This window comes from Rhinatrema bivittatum, chromosome 8, assembly GCF_901001135.1.
Source record: "Rhinatrema bivittatum chromosome 8, aRhiBiv1.1, whole genome shotgun sequence".
NCBI lineage: Eukaryota > Metazoa > Chordata > Amphibia > Gymnophiona > Rhinatrematidae > Rhinatrema > Rhinatrema bivittatum.
Window position 1 is genome coordinate 41379913 of NC_042622.1, and position 18555 is coordinate 41398467.

An 18555-nucleotide genomic window follows, 5' to 3' on the forward strand; every position below is an offset into this window, starting at 1 on the left:
TGCCAGCATCACAAAATGATTTTATTTCTAGTCAATTCAATAGACAATGGAAATGTATTTAAAAAGAGAAGATAAAAGTTCTAACTAAACCAGGTTTGGTCAAAAACCACTGAAGCAAACAGAACAACATCTGTTATCTTCTATGAAGACTTTCATTCCTTTTTCTCTGAATTAAATAAAAACATTTTGTACAAAAATCAGTAAATAAAAACCGATTGCACTTCCATCCTGCCGATTAAAGGCTAATATAATGGTCAAGTCAAGAACAGTCAGTAGTGAAGACACTTGATTAAGGGATCTTAGAGGTGAATACATACATATACTGACTTTTCATCTCCAAAAACAATGTTGTCCATTTCACAATATCATTCCATCCTTGGTACCTTGAGATTACTTTGCATAGGAAATACCTAAGACTGGGGAGACAGGATTGAAATACAGATTGCACCACGTGTAGAAGCTTGATCATTTGTTTGCCACAACTTAACTGGCAACGGCCTATCACACTAAAATCAGGACAAAATTTTACAGAGAGGCAAATAGTTCTTGCTGGATTGATTCTTTCGATACTTAAAGTTGCAGTGGAGCAGGTCAGAGCACACAGCTATGACAAAAGAAGAGTCAGAGAGGCTTCATATTTTAAATAGTCAAGGAGCTTGATCTTATGCACAAGGAAAATAATCCAGAAGAAAGAGAGAACATGTCCACTAAGGATGGGATCAAGATCTCTGTTCCTCCCCACCATTATTCCAGATTACATCTGTTTTAGTCTAAGCTGATGTGAAATGCAGAGGACCTCTTTGGGACTTTATTTTATAAAATAAAAATGTAGTTAACAGTCTGATCTACAGCAGCTCTGCCCACCATTTATAGGATTATCACCAATAGCAGGACAGGGCACACACTTTCCAAGTGTTTTTTTTCTACCATTAGTTTTTAGACTCCGTTAAGAGACCAAAAGACTGAAGAGAAGAAGTAAATCTGTTCTAGAGTTCACCACTCCTGGCCCAACTATTAAATAGTTTCATAAGCCAAGTTCATTTTAAGATTAATCAGTAGCTCACGCTTTAGGCTGCAGTCCTGCTGCTCTCCCTTGCCCCAGGGTTCAAGTCCTGTACTTCAAGTTTCAACTTGGAAGCGACTGTGAATTGGCAACTAGCAAGTCTTCTAAGATGATGTCCATTTCTTCTGCCTCAGAAGCCTCCTGCTTCACCCAAAGGAATGGCAGATCCCCAATGTTCTCCACGACCCGGGCTGCCTCATCCTCTTCAGCTTGCTCTGAAGGTTTATTCCATATATCTACAATCATCTGCAGGGTAGAACACCTTTCTGCAAATTCGGCTCCCTCGCACTGCTGCAGCAGGTTGGCAAGTTCTCTGCTCAAGTTCTTAATTTTGGTACACCTCTCCTCAGCCATTAGACATTCTACCGAGCATCTCACCTGATCTAAGAGATCTTCCTCTTCCACCAAATGGCGATGGTACTTCTGCTGCCAACAGCGATTCACCATGGCAACTTCCAATGGTCTCTTATTAGCATGGAGGACACTCAGGATATGGCGGCAGGGGAGTCTGTAGCGACTGTAGAAGCAGCAGCTACAGCTCTGGCAGTTACTGCTGACCTGGTGTGTATCTTCCAGAAGCTGCACACTAATATTAGTTTTCTGGATATTGATGAGCTGCGTAGACTTCTGCACAACCTCCCATTCGTTTTTACACATTTGGTATCCCAGTTCTGTGCAGATGTTTTTTAGAGCAACCAGCATGGGACTCACCACCTCTAGCAGCTTCGGACTGACACTCTCGAGCTTTTTTGAAAGAGGCTGCGTCGCCGTCTGAGGCAGTGGGAGGAAACGGAATGGCATGGAATCACTGGTGCTGGCCTTACTACTTCTCAGAGAGCTCTTTGGACTCTCTTTTGTGATGCTTGAAAAACCCCTGTACAAGTTCTCCAAGCTTTTGGTATTAAAACAGTCCGCGTATTCGACAAAGTGCAAAATGATGGTTTCCAAAGACGTCTGCCGGCTGAAGAGGCTGACAATTTTGTGCGTGATCAGCTCCAGGCTGTCAATATAGGTGCTGCAGGAATGGCGACCTTTCTTCACGTGCATGTACCAGAGCATCTCACAGGAGAACCAGTTGGCTTGTAAATAATCATGGAACTCCGGCTCTAGCACTGGCTTCAACATCTCAGCTAGGAGTAATAGATTTACACTGGAGGTAGAAAAAACCACATCCCTTAGCGCTACAGCCAAGCTCTCCCGAAAGGCTGCTGCCTCCTTGGCCTTCCTCTCAATCAGACGGACAGTATGGTAAACAGAGAGCAAGACCTGTGCAGAGGGGAAGGATTCCTTCAGCACCATGCTATGGAGAAAGGAGGTATCTGTAAACACGACTTTAATCTTTGGCCACTCAGGGTTGAACTCACAGAAGACCTTCAGCATTTTTGCCACGTTCTCCACGGTGTCCTCTTTCAGGACTGCAAAGTGCACCACTTTCCCAACCCGCTCTTTGCTCTCCACGAGGAAGGCATAGAGCACGTGCCCGTACTCGCTCTGCACACGGTGCAGCAGCAAACTCTCGGGGAACTTGATGAAGAGGCCACGCATTTTGCTGGTCTGGAAACTAAGTCTGTTCAGATCCTGGCTGCTGCCAGCACTAATAGAGGCCATGGACCCCATGTCCACCCTCAGGAAATTCTTCATTACCTCTGCCACCCGCATCAAGGCATTCCCAGAGGTGGCCGGCTTCGGCATTTCTAAGGCTGCATTTGCTTCTGTAAGAGGAATGGCAGACCCAGCAGAGGCTTGCTTTTCTGCAGCATTTTCAGACAGTGGATTTGGATTCTCCTTCCATCGTTTTTGTGGGGGGCTAGCAGGAGGTATATTTATAGCTGTCCTAGCTGAAGGAGAAGAGCAGTTTTGGACTGAGGGATTTTCTGAATTTGCATGTACATGGTTGCTGTTTTGTTCGCTTATCACCAGCCGGTCCAATTCCTCATTATACTGCAGAACAAAGTAAGCGGGGCAGGCACTTGGCAAGGACTTTCTCTTCTTATTTTGTCCCTGAGTTTGGATGCAGTTAAATCTCACCTGCATAAACCTAGAAAGGAAAGAAACAGTTGTAAACATTACTAGGCACTGACTCTCTAAGCCTTTCCCAGCAATACGGTTACCAATTTTGCACTACCTCAGAGTGCTGTGCTGCTTTTTAATCAGCATGAGAGAAGGAGGTGGTCACAGACAGAACCTCAACATAGTATAAAAATCAAGTAGTAGATGAATCTAGAGTCAGCATCATGAGAATAATGTCCAACGAAACAAAACCAACAGGATAAACTCATTAAATGCAAAAGATTCCATATAAATCAAAACAGAAAAATATCTAGGGACCTTCATGTCCACTATAAACATGCTCAAGTTTTCCCATAGCTATAATAATCTGCCAAGCACATTAGCACTGCAGTGACCGACTATAGAACAATGAAACCCAATGTCTGTTGTGTAATCATCATAGCCCAAGTCTGTATGTGTAGAACTACCACTAATAGGCGGCAAATCAAGTGCCCTGCCCTAGCTTCCTCCTCTTCCCGTTCGCTCTACATAATGCGCTGGCATTCAGAAGCTGTTTAATGATGCAGCTGCTTTTACTAAGCAAACATTCAACTAATATTTGTCTAAGCAAAGCTCTGGGACCTTTCACATCTTGCCAACCACCACAAATGTGGCTGCTCCTCAGTGCTGTGCACTTATACTGATGAAACAAGATTTTTTGATACGAGAACAGTTTTGAATGTAGTCCAATAAGTGCTGTAGGATCAGCTCAGTGTGCATCTCTTCTACCCTTGGTCTGACCCAGCATGGCAATTTCTTATGTTCTTATGTTAGCGATATTGATCAGCAACAGCTTTACTAGTTGCCAAGGCACAGCACTGTTGATTCTAGTACAGGGCTTCTCAAAAGATTTAGCCAATATGACTCCATTTTAGCACTTGAAAAAAAAAAAAAAAAAAATCACATGGCCCTCGAGGGATGTGGTCCCTCTCCCCGCACTCTAGCTTATCACATCTCTCAACCTCCATTCTCTCCCGTCGATCCCCCAGCAAATCTCATCTCCCCATCCCCTTTCTCCTCACCCCCTCCAACCATTTTCACATCCCCCAGTTGATCCTTACTCTATCCCCTTCTTATAACCACAACTGAGCCTCTATCGCACCATCCCACCTCTCCATACATCTCCATCTCTTACTTCCCAGCCAATCCCCTCTTACCTGCAAGTCAATTTTTTTCTGTCATTCCCCCTCTTACCCTCTCTACAGCGAAATCCAACAGTCAAAGCCTTCCTGCACTTGATCCCTCCCTTTAAACAGCCCCTTCTCCAAATATCCCTCTGGCCAGGGTCAGCAGCAACATTTTTCTCTGGGCCCCATGCCAAAGGTGGTTGACAACTGGTGAGAAGCCCGGGGGTGGGGGCGTGCAGGCTGGTAAGGCCAACATTTTTCTCTTGGCTAGGTTCAGTGGGTAAGGAGAGGGAAGCAGTGGGAATTTCCAGCAGCCTGTGCACAATCAGCTCTTCCCTCCCCTCCCCCTGTGGCTAGTAGCAGCAGAATTAGTAATAAAACTCAGAGTGGTGCCTATGAGCCAGTACAAGCTCACTGGCCCTACAACAGCCCTGATCCCACCTCATGCAAGTCTTTCTGTTAAGATAGAAACTCATGCCAGGGTGTGATCTTTGCAGGTCCTATGAGTGCATGCTGATTCACAGGCACACTGCTTTCCACTGCTAATGCTGTTGGCCCTGAAAAGTGCAGCCAGTTTAAGCATTTGTGACCCCATCCGGGGTCCCAATCCACAGTATGGGAAGTCTTGCTGTAGAATATGAACAAATTCAACTTTGTATTAAACAGATAGTAAGAGAAGCTTCAAATTGACTACCATGTGCACTCTCCCTCCTTCCCACTCAATACATACATGTGGCACAATTACAAATGCATAGAAACACAAGGGGCCAGGAACAAGATGAAGACATTTTGGATTTATCCAGCGCCATCAGCAAACAAAGCATATCATGGCAGTGATACACCACAGAAGTCTGACAGTTAAAGACCATTTGAGCTATCAAAAGATGTGGGGTGCAAAGTATTCCCATGCATTTTTTTTCCATGGAGAGTTTTCCCATTTAAAAAAAGTAGTTGTTTCAGTGAATGGATACCAATGTAATATAATCAAGCTTGGCAATTTCAAGCTTTTAATTTACTTCAGTATAATATTTAAAGTTTGTATTAATTCCCCCCCTACCCCCCAGTCAAACAGTTCAACTACCTAGGTAATTGAAAAACTTTATAGCATTAAACATAGAAACGATGGCAGAAAAGGATCAGTGGTCCATCCAGTCTGCCCAGCAAGCTCCCATGGTGATATCTGCCGTGCGGGTTATCCCCATGTATCCGTCAGTACTGCTTGACTTGCTTTGCTTATAGACTTGGCCGTAGAAGCAGTCCTGTGTTTTTCCTTAATGTCTGCGCATCAGTACCCTAAACTTAAAAAAAAAAAGGTCAAGGCTCGTGTTGGTTGTCTCTGAATCCAAATTCCTCTTCCTTCCAACCCCCACCCTTGAAGCAGAGAGCGGTGTTGCAGTTGCATCAAAAGCATCAAGGCTTATTGGTTAAGAGTAGAGATGGGCATTTGTTTTTCCCCCGAATTAGACAATTTCAACAAAATTGTCCAATTCATCATGGTTCGGGGGCGCTGAAAAACAGAATTTTTCCAAAATTTCGGAAAAATTTCATAGTTCGTGTTAGTGCGCGCTAACACGAAAATCGGGGGCCTACAAGAAAAACAACCCAAACCGTGGGAAAAACTAAATTTCCCACGGGGCCCGAAAACAAAAATCCAATGCACATCTCTAGTTAAGAGTAGTAATCCCATGCCTTCTGTTAAGAGCAGTAATTGTTGCTCTGCGCAGGTTACTCCCATGCTTATCAGTTCCCCAGATCATAAACTTTGGGGCCCTCGTTGGTTGCTGTCTGAATCCAATACTCCTTTTAATGTATAAGTCAAATATGCCAAATCAGGTCACAGATCTATTGAGGACATCAGGAAAATTTGCACAGGAAAATTTGATATTTTATGCAAATTAGAAAAATATTTGCATGGGAAAATTTTGTAATTCAAAACTTTCCATAAAAATCCCCATAACTCCGGGACCACTCATTCTATTCAGTTTCCCTGCCTACTGTCACCCTAGTCACCAGTTTATCTCCAGTCATCTCCCTCCCTGAAGGCACTTTGGCTCTTGTGGATTGGGCGTGCTGGCATACAAACAGCAATGAAGGGTTTAGCCTGGTGGCAGCTGGTACTTGGGTGAAATTGCACCACCATAAATAACCCAGCCATTTCCTAATTAGATAGAACAGCTCTCCATAGAGACAGCCCAAGATCTCTCCCATATGGCAGCAATGCTGAGAAGCATTCCTTGAGCTGCTGTGTCAAACTGTGGGGGAGAAGGGTCACATGGGCAAAAATGATGCGAGAGACCAATAGATACTGTTATTGTTGTCATAGGGATCTCTGGTGAGATCAGCAGTTCCTTCCGATTTTTATATGCTGTAGAAGCAAAACCAAACTGTCTTGCATGAGGGAAAGGAAGAAGTGTGGCAAAGTGTACTCAGAAAAGCTGCTGACACTGAGGAAGGCTGATGGAGCTGACAGAAGAGAAAGAAAATCAGAAGGACAGGAGGCTCTACTGCTGCTCTGGGGCCTTGACCCATTCTATGGGGGAGATAGTAGAAAACCAGGCCTGTTAACTGGGGCCCCATGGTAAAAGAGGGGGCAGCAAAGAACAAAGCCTTTGCTGCTGCTACTACCTTATCAGGTTTCTGCAGTGGAGGAGGAATGACCCAAGTTTGAGAGGTTGAAGTAGGAAGGGAGCAGGAATTAACTGAGCACATATAGAAGAGAACCTCAGCAGTCCTGTCTGCCTGTTACTGAAATCTAGTTAAGGTAAGAGAGAGCAAGAGATATATAGAAGGGATCAATAGAGAGAATGACAGAACTATACCAGAAAGGGGGACAGGGAAAAAGTGAAGATGTGAGGGTAAGGTAGGAGATTGATGGGGGGTGTAGAAGAGAGAAAGAGGGATGATGCAAAAGACAGGAGAGAAATAAGATAAAACACTAAAACACTACAAGTATCAACCCCATCTGTTTCATGACTGAACCAGTTACTACTGAGGCTGAACCAGTTACTACTGGTTCAGCCTCAGAGTAGATGTCCCTTGTCTAAGGTAACTCATATTGTCTGAGCAAGTGAGAGAAGAAAAAAATGAGAATAAAATAAGTCCTTCACCCACACATGGTGAACATTTTCACACACACGCACACAGGAGATATCCATGTACACACATGCTCTCATGCAGGTGTATAGGGATTGCTCCCATGGGCACAAATACGATACCAAGTAGTCCTTACGTGATATCTTCACGAATGTTAGCTCCATGTTTCCTGTTGTAGAATCGGACAGATATGCAGTTTTTTAAGCCATAATGATATTTGGTTTCCTTCTTGAAGGCAATAAAACTTTCCTTGAAGTCTTCGTAGTTCCGGAAACAGCTGCCAGCTTCCATGGCTATACAATATATAACACTGAAAGTCCTACAGAACTGGGAACAGAAGAGAATTCTGGGTGAAAGATTCACCCAAGCCTTAAAAGATCTGGAATGTAGTTATGATGTAAAAAAACTCCATCACTATCACCACCTTAGTACACTAGGCACAAGGCTAGAAATCACATAACTACCACCTCTGGTAAGTTCTCTTAAGGAAGTGAATAAATCAACTCTTGCACCTTTTTGTTAGCATGTCATGCTTCCTGATGATTGTCACTAGAGATTCATGATTCTCCCTTGCCTTTAAACCATTCACGAGACATCTTGCAGCCTCTTCTCCAGGGCCAGGTCACCTCTTTCTCTGGCAGATTTTTCTTCTTTGCCTAGTTACTTCTCCCCAGCACAAAACATACTAATTGAACACTAGCAACTTATCTAAAAACAACAACAGAATTTAATTGGATTTTATGTAATTAAAAACTCTACAATCATATAAGACACCCAGCTACTCCCTTCCACAAACCCTGCAAGCGCCTCCTCACCCTTCATCAGCTAGCACTTATCTTAGCTAGTGAAACCGCCCGCCCACCCCAAAAACCAATCAGAAACAACAGAAGGAAAATGACAAGCCCGGTAGCAAATCATCAGCGCGCTCAGAGAACCTTGTGACTTGAGATTGATCGGAGACCAGGCCAATTGGTATCCACCTTCCGCCCCTTGGTTTGGCGCAGGCAAAGGAGCGCAGATAGGCGCATTTAGGAGCCAATCGTTAACCTCATGCGTAACTGACAGGTAAATCTTCCAATTTGCTCTCACGATCGGAAACATCAGAGGCTCTAGGCAACGAATAGACTTGGCAAATGGCAGATTTTCCTCCGGCCAGTTCGGCTACGGGCAGAGGTTTAAAACGGCAGCTTAAAAAGTGGGTATCTGGTGCGGCTGTCGGTTTTAAACGGTGCAGGATAGCGCGGGCGTCAAAGCAGTAGGCACAGCGGTACACGTTCGGACGTCATGGGTACGCGTCGCCGACCCCGCCTCCATAACGGTGTGGCAGGGGCCGTGGCTTGCCGTTTGCGTCAGAGTCCCGCAGAGGAGGAGCGTGATGGCGTACGGTACGTCAGGTCACGTGCTACTGCTGCTGCATTGTGCCCGCGAGAAGCGGAAGCTTTTCCTGAGCTCAAAAAGAGTGGGAAATCGCGGTGGGGGTCGGCTTGGCATTTCCTCCTTCTCGGTCTTCTGCTACTAACTTCTAGAGCCGAGAGTGCATGCCAGTGAAGCAGGTAAAGGCTAAAATGCGCCTCCTGCCCGAATTGGGGGGGAGAGCGATATGTACGTAGAGGTCTCTGTAAGTGATGGATCACGGGGGAGAGACTGTGGAGGGTGGGTGGCTCGGTCCAGGGAAAGGGGGAGCGTTTTAGGAATGGCTCCTGTTTTTGACAAGGCGACCAGCTTGTTCGTGAACCTTACCTGAGCACCCCACTAAACTTGAGAGCAGGTTTGAGGGGTTGTTGCTGCTTTCCGAGTTTGAGGACCTGTCAGTTGTCCATCCATAGCCCTCTCATCACTTGGGCTCCAAGCAACCGCGCCCCCCCCCCCCCCATTAGCTCTTTTTGGGAGCCTTTTTTCAGTTTATGGAAATTTCAGTGTTAGAACAAAAAAATAAATCAATGGAAAAATACTCTTACACTTCTTTTTCTCCCGTGTTACATCAAAGTCATTTTTCCATTGACCTATTTTTGTTATAATAAAATTCCCAGGCAAAATAAAAACTGAAAACGAAGGCTCCTAACGTTGTTTTAATTATTTTAACAATTCTCATAAGTACAGTAATCACAACTTCTCTTACACACAGTTTTTATATCACAGTTAAAGCTTCTTTAATGCATATACACAGCCTCTTCACACCCATTTTACATTTTCAAATGTACAAACTCCTTAACTCCTTTTGGAAGTGCCCGAAAAGTAGCTATAAATCAAATAAAAAAGGACATATACACTGCCAAACATTCAGCCTCCTCTCTGACAGTCTAATGCACATCCAACATGTTTCTCTCTCCCTCTGCCTTCCAAATCGCCCCTCCGCAGAAGCCTCAGGAAAACAAGGTTAGGGAGCAAAAGTTAGAGTGCACCACATTCCTCAACTAAATGGCAGGACAAAGCTAAAATGCAGACCAGTGCCAGGTGTTGGAAATTATAGCTAGAATTAAAAAGTTTATAAATCATTAACATCTTTCCAATCAGATAATTTGAAATTAAGATTAGAGATGTGATTCAGCCGAAACTTTTGGTTTGACCTTTGTTATCAGCCCGCTGTGGGAAATTTTGTTTTCCTGTGGTTCGGGCTGATTTTATTTCGTCTGACCCTGAACCGAAGCACGAAACCCGCCCCCTGGCCCTTCAAATGTAAAAAAAAACCCCAAAAAACCAACCCAAACCTTCAAATTTAATTAATTGCAGCCCCCCCCCCCCCCAAGACTTACCGAAAATCACTGGTGGTCCTGGGAGCGATCTCCCTCTCTCGGGCTGTCGGCTGCCACTAATCAAAATGGCGCCGATGGCCCTTTGCCCTTACCATGTGACAGGGGCTATTGGTGCCATTGGCTGGCCTCTGTTACATGGGAGGGGCAATGGACTTAAATTTGAAGGGGTGGGTTTGGGGTTTTTTTGGGTTTTTTTTTTAATGTGCCCTTTCTCCCCCCGATATATGATAAAACCCACGAATTTCGTGTGGTTTTCTTCTCATCGTTTCTTCGCCCCCTGAACCATGACGAAATAGGAAATATCGTCTCTATTTCCTATTTCGTCATAAACGAATGCACATACCTAATTAAGATACCTTTACCTTTTTCTCCCATATCATACTTTCCTGTTCATACCCCAGATCAGTCCAGAGTAGACTTCTGGGTTTTGCCTCCCTGCCAGCAGATGGAGACAAGAAGTTTCACTGACACTGCCATACAACCTAGTGTGCCAATTGCAGTCCCTCAGTATTTCTCTGTCTCCAGAAGATGGTAATGGTGCAGTATGAAAAAAAGCAAACCCAGAGAAAAAATAGGAACAAGAAAAAAAGGTTTCCAGTTCCTCCCAGGGGGTTGTAAGGTCCTGGTGGGGGCCATCCGCCCTGGTTTGAGGCAGATGAGCAGGGGTTGGTGACCCTTGGTGGAAGCTCGGTACTGGATCCTGTGCTGGTGTAGATCTGGGGGATCCTTCACAAAGCAGCATCCAAATATCCTGGTTGAGCAGGGAAGTACTTTGCTTTCTTTTCTGTTTCCAGTGCTTGTGGTAGCATTAAAGTTTAAAAAAAAAAACAAAGTTTGGCTGCTTTGTCGTATGTTTGCTGATCGAGCCGCTGGGTCTCTGGTGAGGGCGATCGAGGTGTGCAGAGCTTCTCCCCTTCTAATTTTCTGATTCTCTACAAGCTCAGAGGTAACACCAGTGGTGCGTGGCTCTTGGTGCCACATAATTAATGTGGTGTGCGGCTTGCCAGTCCTGTAGGAATCCACGTTCGCAATTTATCGCAAGCCGAATTATGCACTCACTGCATCTCAGGTGGTGAAGGTCCATCAGGTCAGCAAAGCAAGAAGGGAAAACAGCCTAAATGAGCCCTACAGGTGTCGGGTTCTACTGCTGAGGCTTTCCCTGTTAGCGTAGGAATGGTGGACATTTTGAATTCCCTTCAGACACCGACAGAGTCAGTGGGAGAAACATGGGGATCTCCACCTCAGCTGTTGCCTGCAGTATCCGATTCTTGGGAGGGTCAGAGTAGCTCTGGCACAGACGATCCTTTGGACCAGGATTCTGATGAGTCCTAGGACATTTCTGCAGATTTTGTGCTATTGATGCACAGGTTATATTTAGCCAGGAGAGCTGCAGGGGATGTCCATCCTCAGTCCACCAAAGGTTCTAGGAAGGTGACGAGATCCAGGCTTACAAAGGAAAAGCGGTCCACAAGTGTTCAAAGGAGTTTGTTACCTCGCGACGAGTCAGGGCAGCAGGGGCGCAGGCTTCCGGCCTCTTTCGGCGACGTTCTCTGGCTGCAGTGCGGGTCAATGCGACGCAGTCGCAAGTTCCGCCCCCCCGCGGCACGCCGGACCTTAACCTGGAAGTCCCCGCGTTTACGCGGGAACTTCGGGTATTTAACAAGCTGAGCCCAGCACAGCATTGCCTCGGCTACAGGCTTGCTTGTGCTGGTGCTCCTGTGTGTACTCTGGTTCCCGTCTGCTGCCTGCCTACTGACTTGGATTGCTTCTGGACCTGCTGCCTGCCTACTGACTTGGATTGCTCCTGGACCTGTTGCTTGCTGCCTGCCTACTGACTCGGACTGCTTCTGGACCTGTTGCCTGCTGCCTGCCTACTGACTCAGATTGTTCCTGGACCTGTTGCCTGCTGCCTGTCTACTGACTCGGACTGCTTCTGGACCTGCTGCCTGCCTACTGACTCAGATTGCTCCTGGACCTGTTGCTTGCTGCCTGCCTACTGACTCGGACTGCTTCTGGACCTGTTGCCTGCTGCCTGCCTACTGACTCAGATTGTTCCTGGACCTGTTGCCTGCTGCCTGTCTACTGACTCGGATTGCTCCTGAACCGCCTTGTCTGCAGCCTGCTCTGAGTACGGTCTGTGCTCAGTGTGTCATCTCCACTGGCTGAGAACCCCTCAGATCTACCATTTCGCAAGGTAAGATCCTTGACTACTTGGGATTCACATTTAACCATAACAGATAGCTGAGGCCATGGATCCAGTAGATCTCTCAGCATTACAGGCCATCCCAGGGCTAGCTACACGAATCCAACAGCAACAAGGAACATTGGACCAAGTTTCAGGAGTTCTAGAGAGACTGGTGATTCGAATGGATGCCCTTTCTTTGGCCGCTTCTGCAAATCCCGCTCCTTCATCTCCGCCTCCTCCCATTCATTTGCAGCCCCCACCACGTTATAATGGGAATCCTCAGCTCTGTCGGGGGTTCCTGAATCAATGCCGAATGCATTTCTCACTTCAGGCAGCATCGTTTCCCACGGATAGAACAAAAGTCACCTTTATCTTATCACTCTTAGAGGGACCAGCCTTGGCATGGGCGTCACCATTTTGGGAACGAGAGGACCCACTAATGGATAATCTAGAACAATTCTTAAAATACTTCCGGTTGATTTTTGACGAACCTGGGCGCTCGACTTCAGCAGCTTCAGAATTACTACAGATTAAACAAGGGTCCCGATCGGTGGGAGAGTATGCAGTTCAATTTCAAACACTAGCAGCAGAATTACACTGGGGTAATGACAGCCTTACTGCTATCTTCCAACAAGGTCTTTCTGATGCTATAAAAGATGAGTTATCAGGCCGTGAAATCCCAGATTCATTAGAGGAATTAATTCGGCTGGCGATCCGAAATGATCTAAGATTTCAGGAAAGATCTCAAGAATGACGTCTCGCAAGGCGGCCTATGAGACTAGCACCATCGTTTCAGAGACCTTTTCTAACTTCAAGAGCTTCAGAACCTCAGGTAACCGAGGAGGAACCTATGCAGATTGATCGGTGTCATTTAACTCCTGAAGAACGGAGACAGAGAAGGTTGAACAACCTCTGTCTTTACTGTGCCGGCACGGGACATTTTATCAATAAATGCCCAAACAAGTCGGGAAACTCCCGGACCTAGGCTTGGTAGGAGAGGCCTCCCTGGGTCATGCTGTGTCCTCTCCACAAATTCTAATTCCAGTTTCCATAGCGCCTCTTAATAAGACTGTTCATCTGCAAGCCTTCTTGGACTCGGGGGCGGCTGGTAACTTTCAATACCAGATTCCCATTGAGACACTGCCAGTTCCTCTTACCGTGTCATCTGTTTCAGGACAACCATTGGAAAAAAGAATTTGTCAAATCACTAAACCTATCAGTCTCACCACCGGAATTCTTCATCAAGAAACTATTCAACTATATGTGCTATCTTCATCAGTCAACCAGATAATCCTTGGTTTACCATGGTTGAGACTTCATCAACCCCAGATTGATTGGGGTACCTCACAAATTGCTACTTGGAGCAAGTACTGTCATCAGAATTGTGTAAAACAGATTTTCCCACTTACCACCATGCTCTCCTGTTCTTTGACCATCTCATCCAGATTACCACAAGTTCATACAGCATTCAGGGACGTATTCAGCAAGAAACAAGCGGAGATATTGCCACCCCACCGCTCTTATGAGTGTGGGATAGATCTACTTCCAGGGAAAGAACCTCCCAGGGGCAGGGTTTACGCCTTGTCAGAACCCGAATCAGAAGCTATGAAACAGTATATCAAGGAAAACCTGGATAGAGGGTTTATCAGACCCTCCTCCTCGCCGGCAGGGGCTGGATTTTTTTTTTGTTAAAAAAAAAAAGATGGATCAATACGACCCTGCATTAATTATAGGGGGCTTAATGCTATCACTAAGAAAAATCGATTTCCAATTCCGCTGATTTCCGAACTATTTGATCGATTGAAAGGAGCACAAATCTTCACCAAATTGGAACTCCGGGAAGCGTATAATTTAATCAGAATTCAGGAGGGAGACGAATGGAAGACGGCGTTCAACACTCATGACGGACATTATGAATATCTAGTAATGCCGTTTGGACTATGTAATGCTCCAGCAGTTTTTCAGACTATGACTAATGATATTTTCAGAGACCTTCTTTACTCTCATGTTATCGTTTACTTGGATGACATCCTGATTTTTTCTAAAGATGAGACTCAACATCAAACTCAGGTTAAACAGGTCCTTCAACGACTGCGGGAGAACAGATTATATGTCAAATTGGAGAACTGCTTGTTTCACCAGCAGCAACTACCCTTCTTAGGGTATATTGTGTCTCGTGAAGGCCTGCGCATGGACCCTGAAAAACTTAAAGCCATTATGGATTGGCCGCAAACAGTGGGACTAAAAGCCTTGCAACGATTTTTGGGGTTTTCCAATTATTACCGTCAATTCATTTCCGGATCCTCTACGATAGTGGCTCCACTGACGGCTTTAACCAAGAGAGGAGCCCCAAATCGTAATTGGCCTCTTGAAGCAACCCAGGCCTTTCAAAGCTTGAAGAACAAATTTGTGAAAGATCCATGTCTACGACGTCCTGACCTGGAGAAACCGTTTATTGTGGAGGTCGATGCTTCAGCCCTAGGAGTTGGGGCAGTTCTTTTACAACCTTCCGATTCAGGGAAATTAGGTACCTGTGCATACGTTTCCAAGAAATTCTCTCCAGCAGAAAGAAATTACACCGTTGGGGAGTGAGAACTTTTGGCTATTAAAAGGGCGCTCGAGGAATGGCGACATCTTTTGGAGGGGGCTAAATTTCCCATCGAGATCTATACGGACCATAAGAATCTGGCCTACCTATCTCATGCCCAACGTCTTAATCCACTTCAAGCTCGGTGGGCACTTTTTTTTACCAGATTCAACTTTAAGTTACATTTTCGACCCTCCGAGAAGAATGTTCGTGCTGATGCCTTGTCACGAAGTTTTATTCCTGATGACATTCCTGAATCACCCCGACATATAATCGATCTGGCCCACATAATACTGGCAGCCACCTTTACTGTTCCGGTGGGGAAAACAGTAGTATCTAAACGTTCTAGACAAAAGGTGTTATGCTGGGCCCATGATTCATTATTTGCCGGATACCCCGGCAAACTCGGAACTAAGAATCTCGTGTCCCGTCATTATTGGTGGCCACATTGGGCGGCCGATGTCAAAAAGTATGTGGTCTCGTGCCCTACATGTGCGGCTCAAAAGTAGTCTAGACAAACGACCAAGTGGACTTTTGCAACCTCTTCCAATTCCAGATCGACCATGGAGCCACATCGCCACAGACTTTATTACAGATCTCCCTCTTTCAGGGGGGAATTCCGTAATCTGGGTCGTTATTGATCGGTTTTCTCACATGGCACACTTCGTTCCCCTGCCAGGATTACCCTCTGCCCCTGAGTTAAGTCGGTTATTTCTTCAGGACATCTTCCGAATCCATGGTCTACCTTCCAGCATTGTCTCGGATAGAGGAGTCCAGTTCACGGCACGGTATTGGAGGGATCTCTGTAAAAAATTTGGGATAGACCTCAACTTTTCCTCTGCTTACCATCCCCAGTCCAACGGACTAACCGAACGAACAAATCAAACTCTAAAGACATTTCTGCTTTGTTATGTAAATCAACGTCAAGATGACTGGGCATCCTTACTATCCTGGGCTGAGCTCTGTCATAATAATCACGTCCACCAGGCTTCTAATTCATCACCCTTCTTTTTGGTCTTTGGGAGGCACCCTAGACTTCCACTTCCTATGCCAACCACTTCTGCCTGTCCAGCAGTTGAACAAACGGTTCGTTCCATGACAACTTTATGGGACGAGACACAAGGCTTATTGTGCCGGGAAGCCAGCAAAATGAAAACTCAAGCTGACAAGAAAAGAAGACCAGAACCACGGTTAAAAGTTGGTGATTTAGTGTGGCTGAGTACACGGAATCTCAAATTACGTACTCCATGCCAAAAATTTGCACCTCGATTTATCGGACCCTTTCATATTGACAGGCAAATTAACCAAGTATCCTTCAAACTTCGTCCACCACAAGAAGATTTTTGAAATCTCAGCTCTGGGCATATGGGCTGTGATTTACAGCAATTGTTTGCAAAGAGCATGCCTTACGTGGGTCCAACAGGTGCAGGCGGCGAAAGCTATGTCACCGGCTGTAGAGAAATGTTTGGAAGTGGAGATTGCATATGGGGTGGATGCCTTATATAACTTGATTAGGACATCTGCTAGGATTATGATGTCCGTGGTGTTGGCCATGCGGTTACTGTGATTACAAAATTGGTCGGCTGATGTTTGGTCCAATTCTCAGCTGGTTGCTCTTCCGTTTAAGGATAAGCTCTTGTTTGGCAAGGATTTGGAACAGATAATGAAACATCTGGGAGAGTCTAAAGGGCAGAAGCTTCCAGAGGACAAACCAAGGGGCAGAAACGTTTTTTCCTGCTAATGCACGATTTCGAGACAGTAAGAGAACTGGGGGTACAAAGTCCTTGCCCTGAGTCAAGGCAGGCCCACCCTTCTGTTCTGGCTGTTGGAGGGAGATTAGCGCTCTCTTACAAGAAGTGGTTCAAAATTACAACAGACCAGTGGGTCCTAAGTGTGATAAGAGATGGCTATGTGTTAGAATTTGCTCAGCCAATATGAGAGGCTTACATTGTTTCTCCTTGCATTCTCAACACCAAGCAGATATCTTGCTTGTGGCGCCTGGGGGCTATATCCCCAGTTCCTTGAATGGATTAAATAAGAAGATATTCCAGTTATTTAGTGGTGCCCAAAAAGGAAGGAATGTTTCGGCCGATTTTGGATTTACAGAAGGTAAATGGGGCCCTCAAGGTTCCTCATTTCTGCATGGAGACTCTGAGGTCTGTCTTAGCAGCAGTACACAAGGGAGAGCTCCTGGCGTCTCTGTACTTGACAGAAGGAAATCTGCACATAGCCATCAGGCCAGAGCACCAGCTGTTTCTGTGGTTCATGATCCTAGGGGGAACATTTTCAGTTTTGGGCCCTTCCTTTCAAATTGGCAATGGCATTGTGTATGTTCACCATGGTGATGGTGGTGATGGCAGCCCTCAGATGAGAAGGTGTGTTAGTACATCCATATCTGGATGACTGGCTCATTCAGGCGAAGTCGGAGGACCACTATCGGCAGTCAGTTCACCGTGTACTGCAGCAATTAAGATCTCTTAGGCTGGGTAGTAAATCTAGCAAAGAGCCATCTCATTCTCTCGCAAACCTTGGAGTATCTAGGGGCTCAATTTGACATGCAGGAAGGGAATGTGTTTCTCATGGAGGAGAGGATACTGAAGTTAGTGTTAGATTGGTTGCCTGTTAGGGCGGTAGATGCACAGCATCTGGGACTACTTGCAAGTTCTGGGATCTATGGCATCAACATTGTAGCTGGTGCTTTGGGTGTTTGTGCATATGAGGCCTCTTCAGAGAGCTCTTCTCTCCCAATGAATCCGTTGTTGTCTGACTTCCATCTTACCCTACCGCTCGAGTGAGGAATGCAGAGACAGTCTTTCATGGTGGCTTATTCACACCACTTGAGCATGGTGTGGAACTGGAAATTCTGGATTGGGTGATAGTCGTCACTGATGCCAGCCTTTCTGGTTGGGGGTGGTGTACCAGGATCAGTTGGTGCAGTGCCAGTGGTCAAAACAAGAAGCCTTATGGTCTATCAATCGGTTAGAGACTAGAGTGGTGCATTTTGAGTTACTTGCCTTTCTGCTATGGTTATGTAACCATCCAGTGCAGGTTCTGTCAGAAAATGCAATGACAGTGGCCTACATCTACCAGCAAGGAGGAACCAAGAGTGAAACAGTGGCTCAGAAGTTGATTCTTTCGGGGGAACAACATTTGAATCAACTGACAAACTCACATTGCTGGAGTGGACAATGTTCAGGCAGATTTTCTTAGTCGGAAAAAGTTAGATCCCAGGGAGTGGGAGCTGTCAGAGGCGGCGATGCATCTCATTATAACAAATGGGGGTTTCCCCACATGGACTTAATGGCGTCCAGACAAAACGCAAAAGAGCCTCGGTTTTTCAGTCACCAAAGATAACATGGGGCAGAGAGAATCGAAGCTCTGGTTCTCCCATGGCCTCGAGGCATTCTTCTTTGTTTTCCTCCATAGCCACTGATGGGCATAGTGCTTTAGAGGATAAAGAAACATCCGGGCGACGTGATTCTGGTGATTCCAGAGTGGCCTCATCTTCCATGGTTCTCAGGCTTGGTCAACATGGTATTAGACGGACAATTTATGGTTTGGCCATCTGTTGAATTGCCAGGGACCAATATTTTTGGATCAGGTGGCTCACCTGTCTTGCGGCCTGGTGTTTGAGGAAATGGCTGAGGCAGAGGGGGTATTCCAATGAGGTCATTACCACCTTATTGCAAGCCAGGCAA

At 45.8% G+C, this 18555-nt stretch overlaps 2 protein-coding genes across 8 annotated transcripts in view; one reads left to right on the top strand and one right to left on the bottom strand.

The window, feature by feature from the left end:
- On the bottom strand, window positions 1–8386 carry ZSWIM3 (zinc finger SWIM-type containing 3). 4 transcript variants are annotated; one of them, XM_029611392.1, is made up of 3 exons: window positions 8268–8386; window positions 7469–7659; window positions 1–3101 (listed from the first exon to the last, which is right to left on the bottom strand). In XM_029611392.1, the coding sequence occupies exons 1-3, from the start codon at window positions 8358–8360 to the stop codon at window positions 1127–1129; spliced, it is 2259 nt and encodes a 752-aa protein (XP_029467252.1). In that variant the 5' UTR covers window positions 8361–8386; the 3' UTR covers window positions 1–1126. The 4 variants fall into 4 exon arrangements, with proteins under 4 accessions (XP_029467252.1, XP_029467253.1, XP_029467255.1 ...); XM_029611393.1 differs by lacking the exon at window positions 8268–8386 and adding an exon at window positions 7845–8232 and having other exon boundaries at window positions 7469–7678; XM_029611395.1 differs by lacking the exon at window positions 8268–8386 and adding an exon at window positions 7845–8231.
- The window catches only part of ACOT8 (acyl-CoA thioesterase 8), a 23229-nt gene continuing 12956 nt past the window's right edge, over window positions 8283–18555 (top strand). The window contains exon 1 of one of the 4 annotated variants that reach the window (XM_029611399.1): window positions 8283–8397. Coding sequence is in view for 1 of the 4 variants with exons in the window: in XM_029611396.1 (XP_029467256.1) it covers window positions 8708–8717 (10 nt within the window). In the remaining 3 variants the exon portion in view is untranslated. The other 3 variants (XM_029611398.1, XM_029611396.1, XM_029611397.1) reach the window with 3 other exon arrangements.

Bases quoted from the DNA above. Each gene is read 5' to 3' on its own strand.
- ZSWIM3 (XM_029611392.1), bottom strand. From the start codon at position 8,360: ATGCGCCTATCTGCGCTCCTTTGCCTGCGCCAAACCAAGGGGCGGAAG. The intron at 7,660-8,267 runs GTTCTCTGAGCG...TTCTGTTCCCAG, and splicing joins GATCAATCTCAAGTCACAAG to TTCTGTAGGACTTTCAGTGT. The intron at 3,102-7,468 runs GTAAGGACTACT...TTTCCTTTCTAG, and splicing joins AACATTCGTGAAGATATCAC to GTTTATGCAGGTGAGATTTA.